This window comes from Neoarius graeffei, chromosome 3 (assembly GCF_027579695.1).
Source record: "Neoarius graeffei isolate fNeoGra1 chromosome 3, fNeoGra1.pri, whole genome shotgun sequence".
Taxonomy (NCBI): Eukaryota; Metazoa; Chordata; class Actinopteri; order Siluriformes; family Ariidae; genus Neoarius; species Neoarius graeffei.
In genome coordinates this window covers 110833348-110842378 of record NC_083571.1, presented here as the reverse complement: position 1 = coordinate 110842378, position 9031 = coordinate 110833348, and the positions used below count along the sequence as shown (strand labels likewise).

General features: G+C 42.9%; 1 protein-coding gene across 1 annotated transcript; it reads right to left on the bottom strand.

Annotated features, from left to right (window-relative positions):
• Window positions 1-679: 679 nt before the first annotated feature.
• rd3 (retinal degeneration 3, GUCY2D regulator) lies at window positions 680-8566 on the bottom strand. Its single transcript, XM_060916141.1, has 2 exons — window positions 8280-8566; window positions 680-1119 (listed from the first exon to the last, which is right to left on the bottom strand). Exons 1-2 carry the CDS (start codon window positions 8564-8566, stop codon window positions 765-767), a joined length of 642 nt encoding a protein of 213 aa, XP_060772124.1. The 3' UTR covers window positions 680-764.
• Window positions 8567-9031: the final 465 nt, after the last annotated feature.

The window sequence follows — 9031 nt, the reverse complement described above, 5'->3', positions numbered from 1 at the left end:
TAAATGCCATACAAACCAGCCCCTGAAAACATCCTCCACTAAAATTCACAGCTGTTAAAGGATCTATCCATCTATTATCCATAACTGCTTATCCTGTGTAGGGTCACGGGCAAGCTGGAGCCTATCCCAGCTGACGATGGGCGAGAGGTGGGGTACACCCTGGACAAGTTCCCAGGTCATGGCAGAGCTGACACATAGAGACCAACAACCATTCACACCTATGGTCAATTTAGAGCCACCAATTAACCTAACCTGCATGTCTTTGGACTATGGGGGGAAACCCACACAGACACAGGGAGAACATGCAAACTCCACACAGAGAGGCCCCCATTGGCCACTGGGCTTGAACCCAGAACCTTCTTGCTGTGAGGCGACAGTGCTAACCACTACACCACCGTGTAGCCCTGTTAAAGGACCTAGAGATTTGAATTTTTATCACAAAACTTAACCCATACACATGCCATTTACATAGTGTAATAAGTGCCAGAGAGCCTCTGGAAACTCAGTAGGAGTGTTACGATACCATCAATATCAAGGTATATAGCAATCAGAGAAATATTTGCATCATTCCCATTTTAGTATAGAAAATGAAATAAATAGGTTATTTATTGTTGTGCTCTTGAAAATGGAAAGTAATGTGCAGAAAACAATTGTGTTTTTATTATGTTTGGTGGTTATTATATAATAAATGTACCTTGTAGGGTTTTTTTTAATCCCTAGTACAGTTCCATTCGTGAAGTCGCGTTTTTATGTCCAAACATCCATCACACATGACCATTAATGCCTTTGTGTCTGAAATCAGGCATGCTAAACACACGTTGTGCTTTTTCAGTTGTGTGTCCAAGTCCTTTTTCAACATCCTGAGATATGGTATGGACTTCCTCTAATCCAGAAGTGCTGGAGGTGAGAGCCACAGAGCTGCCGAACGGATTGACTCTCATTCGAGATTTGAAAGTAAGCATGGACAGGCTTATGGAGCGCTTGTTATTCCATTGACGAACCAAGCGCTGTGCCTCCTTCTCCTCCTGAATGCGCTCCAGTGTCTCAAGAAGAACGGCACGGAAAAGACCGGAAACCTCTTGCACCTCTGGCTCATTCTCTGTCAGGACCTGACGAAACCTGCCAGGAAAATAGAATTTAAGGTACAGTGGCTATAAAAAGTGTACACACCCCATTAAAATTATAGGTTTTTCTGATGTTAAAAAAAATGAGACCACGATAAATGATTTCAAAACTTTTCTCACCTTTAATGTGACTTATAACCTCATCTCATCTCATTGTCTGTAGCTGCTTTATCCTGTTCTACAGGGTCACAGGCAAGCTGGAGCCTATCCCAGCTGACTACGGGCGAAAGGCGGGGTACACCCTGGACAAGTCGCCAGGTCATCACAGGGCTGACACATAGACACAGACAACCATTCACACTCACATTCACACCTACGCTCAATTTAGAGTCACCAGTTAACCTAACCTGCATGTCTTTGGACTGTGGGGGAAACCGGAGCACCCGGAGGAAACCCACGCGGACACGGGGAGAACATGCAAACTCCGCACAGAAAGGCCCTCGCCGGCCACGGGGCTTGAACCCGGACCTTCTTGCTGTGAGGCGACAGCGCTAACCACTACACCACCGTGCCGCCCGACTTATAACCTGTACAATTCAATTGAAAAATAAAGAAATCTGTTAGGGGAAAAAACAAAAAAAAACATACAATAAGCATAAGTGTGCACACCCTTAAACTAATACTTTGTTGAAGCACCTTTTGATTTAATTACAGCATTCAGTCTTTTGGAGTACACACCTGCCATCAATTAAAATGACTCTGATTAACCCCAAATAAAGTTCAGACATTTACTCAGTTGCATCCTCCAGCAAAAGCCAGGGTTCACAGAGAGCTTACAAAGCATCAAAGGGATCTCATTGTTGAAAGGTATCAGTCAGGAGAAGGGTACAAAAACATTTCCACGGCATTACATAGACCATGGAGCACAGTAAAGACAGTCATCAAGAAGTGGAAAAATATGGAACAACAGTGACATTACTGAGAAGTGGACGTCCCTCCGAAATTGATGAAAAGACGAGATGAAAACTGGTCAGGGAGGCTGCCAAGAGGCCTACAGCAACACTGAAGGAGCTGCAGGAATTTCTGGCAAGTACTGGTTGTGTATTACATGTGACAACAATCTCCCGTATTCTCCATATGTCTGGACTATGAGGTAGGGTCAAAGAAAAACACCCAGGCCCAGCTAAATTTTGCAAAAAACAAAACATCAACTCTCCCAAAAGCATGTGAGAAAATGTGTCATGGTCTGATGAAACCAAGGTTGAACTTTTTGGCCACAATTCCAAAAGGTATGTTTGGCACAAAAACAAAACTGTGCATCACCAAAAGAACACCATACCCACGGTGAAACATGGTGGTGGCAGCATCATGTTTGGGGGTTGTTTTTCTTCAGCTGGAACAGAGGCTTTAGTCAAGGTGGAGGAAATTATGAACAGTTTTAAATGCCAGTCAATTTTGGCCCAAAACCTTCAGGTGTCTGCTAGAAAGCTGAAGAGGAATTTCATCTTTCAGCACGACCATGATCCCAACAAAGTTTTGGAATGGCCCAGCCAGAGCTTAGACCTAAATCCAATTGAAAATCTGTGGGGTGACCTGAAGATGGCTGTGCACAAGAGATGCCCTCGCAATCTGACAGATTTGGAGCACTTTTGCAAGGAAGAGTGGGCAAATATTGCCAAGTCTAGATGTGGCAGGCTGATTCCTACCCAAAAAGACTGAATGCTGTAATTAAATCAAAAAGTGCTTCAACAAAGTATTAGTTTAAGGGTGTGCACACTTATGCAACCAGCTTATTGTACATTTTTTTTTTATTTTTTATCTTTCCCCCCCTAACAGATTTGTTTGTTTTTCAATTGAATTGTACAGGTTATAGGTCACATTAAAGGTGGGAAATATTTTGAAATGATTTATCATGGTCTCATTTTTTTTTTTTTTTACATCAGAAAAACCTATAATTTTAATAGGGTGTGTACACTTTTTATATCCCCTGTATACGTGATCACTAGTAGTTACTAAGGTATAAGATACAATATACTTTATTCATTTAAACTGAATATTGCTGCTGAGACTTCAACAATTTAGTATGGCCAGTTCAACTACCTGCATGTTTTTGGGATAATGGAAAGAAAAAAAAAATAAGCAGTGTACCCAGAAGAAACCCAACTTCATGAATAACTCTGTGCTTGGACTGTGTTTTCTGTCTTCAGTCTAACAGATGAGCACATGTAACAGTATACCAGTTTGTCAGTGTATTAAATAAAAACTGACACTCAGTGTATGATGGTTAGCTGTTCCAGAAGGGTGGGTGTTAGTGTAGGACGGGTTGGTGCTAAAGTGTAAATTTATGCTTGGTATATACCAGGGAAACATCCAAGTTCAAATCACCCCATCATCCCATCCAATGTGTATTCCTGCCTCATGTTCCCACAATCGGTTCCCGATCCACCATATCCCTGACCAAGATAAATCTATTACAGAAGATAAATGAATGGATAAAATACATTATTTCTACCTTTTGATTAGAATATTATACTGTACCTTATACTCCACATGCTGCTAGATTGTTAGTTGCCTGATCAGTATACCTAATAAAGCTGCACATCACAACAATATCATGCATAGGTGTAACTATGCATAGGTCAGAATGGCTGTTATCATGTTGGTATTTCTCAGAACTGAAATTAAATGAAGCTCCTTAGATTAATGGAGAAAACTCTTAAAAGATTAAAGGATCATTTTGAACCTCTCGACTCAGCCAAGAACTCAATCGATTGCTATCTGTATCTGCTAACTGTATATTTCATATCCTTTTTCTCATTGCAATTTACAAAATTCAATCTATCCTAGGCCATGTAATATAGGCCTAATGACAGTTAATTGGCCTTTCTGTATCCAGAGACTCTCTCAAGCTCGTTAGGACCAGAGGTTTAATGGTTCTGTTGTTTATTCCACAAAGCCACTTTGGCATAGCCACTCATTCTACCCTGAAAAGGCCTAGATGTATTTAGGGAATCTTACAATAGCTCACCATGGTAGGTTTTATCTCTATAATTAAATCATTGTGTGTGTTTGCAGCATGTGCCTCCAAGGCATGGACATATATAAAGCACTTCCTGTATCTGTGAGAGTGAGTGGGGAAAAAAAACGTATTTATAAATTATGACTCTCAGCTGTCAATGCAATTATCAATTTTAGAACATATTCGTATGTAACAAACCACATATTGCTCTCATATTCATACTTAGAAATTGTCATGTCCCATTTCCCAAAGTCAATTTTTCCAGATTTTGATTTTATATTAATACAGCTGTAACAATACATTTTAAATTCCCAATCTAAGTTTTTTTAATCACAATGGTGGTGAATATGAATAATCATGATGGTTATGAAGCCCCAGGTGTGTGAGTATAGAAAGATTAGCACTGATCACAAACACCATGGAATACAGTTGAAAAGATCAGCCTTGATTACACCTTGATTACACTTGTCCAGGGAACAAGCTGTTCCACAAACTCAGGAAAGAGATTAGGAAAAGGATTAGAACAAGCATCACAAAAAAGTCACATGAAGCATGACACTGAGAAGGTATGATGATGGCGTAATTATCAGAGTTATGAGCAAATCATCTTGCTAGTCAATTTACATATCAGTTTAAAAATGTGGAATTTTTTTACATACTAGTTGTCTATCCTTTCTTTATAATAATCTATTTCTAATTAATTGTAATCAATTATAATCAAATAATCTACTGATGATAAATTAATTTCAAAAGTCACCTTTCAGTACATTGATCGGAATCGTCCTATCATTTCATCCCTAATGTAGAGTATTACTGATCCACAATCTTTGTCTGCTGTCGATGTGAGTGCTAGGATTAAGACCCAAGTTTAAATGAATTTACAATTTTTTTAAAAATTGGCTCCAATTGCCTTGATGTTTATTTGACCATCCAGAAACAGTTTCCTCTTTATGGCAAATTATTATAATTTTAACTACTACTATTATTATTTAGATTATTTAGGCTTCTTGGGGGCGGCATGGTGGTGTCGCCTCACAGCAAGCAGGTTCTGGGTTCGAGCCCAGTGGCCTTTCTGTGTGAAGTTTGCATGTTCTTCGCGTGTCTGAGTGGGTTTCCTCCGGGTGCTCCAATTTCCCCTATAGTCCAAAGACATGGGTTAGGTTAATTAGTGGCTAAATTGACCATAGGTGTGAATGGTTGTTTGTCTCTATGTGTCAGCCCTGCGATGATCTGGTGACTTGTCCAGGGTGTACCCCGCCTTTTACCCATAGTCAGCTGACTCCAGCTTGCCCATGACCCTGTACAGGATAAGCTGTTACAGATAATGGATGGAGGTTTATTGGGGAAAGCCATGGTTAAAGGTTAAAAGCAGCTTTGGGACCAAAAGGTTGCTGGTTTGATTCCATGGCCCAGCAAGAAAATGTGTGGGTTAGGGGAGTAAATGAACCGCACTTTCTCCTCCCTCTACATCTATGGCTAAAGTGCCCTTGAGCAAGGCACCTAAGCCCCAACTGCTCTCAATTGTATGCATCTGCATACTTCCAAATGGGTTAAATGCAGAGGTCTAATGGATATGTGACAATAAAAAGGCTTCTTTTTATTGTTTTCATGTTTATTAATTGGCATTAGGTAATAGTATGTAAAATATAACTGACTGATATAGCACCATTGCTGTGAGTTCAGTAGCGCTGGAATCATCCTTTCTTACAGCTGAATAGCTAAATTATGAAGGGCACAGCTCAACATAGCAGAGTCGATGGTGTACAAAGGTGCTGCTGGCAGCCACCATACTACTCGTACTCAGATATTCATACCAATGTGCAATTTAGAGTAGCCAGTTAACCTAACTGCATGTCTATAGACTGTGGAGGAAACCCACCGCAGACACAGGGAGAACATGCAAACTTCACACAGAAAGGCTCTTGTCAGCCACTGGGCTCAAACCCAGAACCTTCTTGCACCACCATGCTGCCATGTACATAGCCTACATATACATACATATTACTCACATGAGGAAAATATGTGAAGGTGCATTTCATGGGAATCAGCAGATGTGGCATCATGTGAATATGTGACCATGTCGGGGGGAACAACTTACATGTGAAAAATTTGCATGTGAAATAAATTAATTGTTTGTGCGTGGGGGGCACATGTGGAAAAAATAAAAACACATGAAATGTCCACGTGAAAAATGTGTGAAACATGGTATGTCTAAAGCCATGAGTCAGATTCCCAGGTGAAATGTGTGTGACTTTTCTGTAAGGGTAAACTGGGGTAAGATGGATGATTATTGAGGCAGGGTAAATAAAGGTGAGGACGGGGAAGGGGGGTATTTTCCTGGAAGTCTGAAACATTGACTACGTTTACATGCACATCCAAATCGAGCTGCTGTCGGTAATCGAGCTGAAGGTCCCAGCAGGGTGCCAGAGAAATCCAATCCTACATGCACACAATGAAATCGGGCTATTGTGTGAGGTTCATTGTGCACCCGAGCCACAGGTGGCGCAACACGCCCCATCGTGTTGGTACACTTCCGGTTGTCGTCATGAAGAAGAGCTATTCAAGAGTGTAAACAAAGTTATCAGTTCCGTGTTCTCCATTGCGCGTTTTTCTCCCGTCCATGAATTTTAATATATTCAACTCCTTAAGCTGAATGAGCATGAACTCTGTCTCCTCATTGCTCCAGAAGTGCATGTTTCTGCTTGCCTGTGGCAGTGGGGGCGTGGTCAAGCACCGGTCTGTGACAGGAGGGCGGAGCCAGGGAAGGTGAGTGGCAGAATCACTTCACCTGACGGTAATTAACCTGTGTTTGTGTGTCTTCCCAGTAACCGCGCCCTATTTAAGGAGGCAGAGGGAGAGCAGAGGGGACAGCTCATCCCGGGACTTGAACACAGCGCCCGCGCGCGTGTGTGTGTGTGTTTCTCTCTCAAGAATAAAAGTAGGCTGTTAAACTGAAAAGTCTGACAATAAAAAGCCTATTATGCCGCTTTTCCACTACAAACGCGGCTGAGTCGGGCTGAGCCGTGCCATGCTGAGTTGGGCTGAGCGGGGCTGTTGGAGTTGCATTTCGACTACAACCGCGCTGAACCGCGCTGGCTGGAAGTGGGTGGACACATTGGGTGGAGTTAGCGAAAGTGGGTGGACGTCAGGTGATGTCGTTAAGCAGCGCAAACAGTGACATCAGTGAGCTTTTAAGCGGTAGTCTCACGACCCGGATAGTAAACAATAAACATGGAGGACATGGAGTCGTTAGTGTTGCTGGTCTTGGTTCTGTGGCTTGTTGTCACCGACAACGCGAACAGATACTGGCAAGAGCATATCTAGATGAGGCGAGGCGCATAAGGCTTCAGAAATTCTCGTAATTCGTAATTCTTCTCCTTCCGGGTTTGCGGTGTTTACAGATCCCAGCGTGCTCGCGGGGCGTGTGTGGGCATGTGAGGACACTCCTCCTCACCAATCAGTGCACAGGGGAGTGTCTGCTCACGCCCCCAGCCTCACTCGGCTCGCTTTGGCTCGCTTCAGCCCTACTCCAAAACCGTGCGAGTTTTAGGGGCTAAGCAGGGCTGAAGCGAGCCGAGTCGTGCTGTTTTTTGGTAGTCGAAACGCGAGCCGTGTCGGGCTGAAGTGAGCTGAAGCGAGCTGAAGTGAGCTGAAAAAGGGTAGTGGAAAAGGGCCATTAGTACCAGAAGCTTTGTCCTGCCGTCCTCTGTGCTCCACCCACACTTCAGAGAGCTCTACATCGCCATTTTCTCTTCTTCGTTTGTTCCTCCTGACCTCTTCTGCTGCTCGCTACTACTGTTGTCATGCCGACCGAGGCTGTTGTGTTTCCCGCTTGTGGTCTCGTCACTCGTCACTTCCGGAAGTAGCTCGACAACTAGCTCGATAGGGTATACATGCACAAAGTAGCTCGGCAGAAATCGCATAAATTAGGTCGTGTAGCTCGATTCCGAGAAATCAAGTTCGGTTCAATTTCAGCCGAATTAAGGTGTATACATGGCATTTTGAACTTCGATTTCAGTCGAGCAACGGCAGAAATTCGATTCTCTCTATGTGCATGTAAACGTAGTGATTGTCTCTGTGTAGTTACATGTGGCCTGATCTGATGATGTGAGTCTGAGATAAAAAGGAAAATATCATTGATGGTTTTCCTAATTAGAATCAAGTTGTAAATTAAGGCCGTGCTGGTATGTGATTACCGGAGGATTACGGCTCCGCAGTAGGATGGATGTACTTTGCTGCAGAGGTCCTCGAGCGCCAGTCTCTCTCCATGGCTGATGTCGTAGGAGATGCGTGGTGTGCTCACCAGCCAGCTGTAGTCCACGCCGGTGCGCAGCCGCCGGTACTCATTATCGCGCTCACGCTGCAACCGCTCCGCCTCCTTCATCTGCCAGCTGAGCTCGAGCATCAGCGTGTCCGTCACCACCTCAGCCGGCTCACGCCTTGCACTCCGGTACTGAGGCTCACTCCAACCGAACCACGACATGATCACGTGTGCGCCTGCTTCTTCCTCACACTGAGCCTGGAAAGACGAAAGTGTTATGCAAATTTACCTCGAAAGTCAGTTACATGTGAATTCTACACATTACATTTTCAGATACTTTGCATGTTACGTTATGTTTCATGTTCATTGCTTGTAATGTTATTTTTAACGTGATTCTGTCACATAATTCATTTTCTTTCATATTTCATTTCTGAGGAAATTCTCTCATAGAAATGTTATTATTCACATGATATCGCATCTGTTGACTTGAATTCACATGTGCAGTTTCAGGGCATAACATGTTGGAATGTGCCTTCACTTGTTTTTTCCACTTCTGGAAATGTACAGTACTATGCAAAGGGCTCAGGCACATGCAAAGAAATGCTATCAAATTAAATGTTTCTACATTTATTTATATATAGCATCTTACAGAACCAGCCTCAGTTCTTCTGGAGATTTTGACTGTCA

Coding starts and splice junctions, on each gene's coding strand:
- rd3 (XM_060916141.1), bottom strand. CDS start 8,566: ATGTCGTGGTTCGGTTGGAGTGAGCCTCAGTACCGGAGTGCAAGGCGT. Junction 1,120..8,279: donor TGCGGAGCCGTAATCCTCCG/GTAATCACATAC, acceptor TTTTCCTGGCAG/GTTTCGTCAGGTCCTGACAG.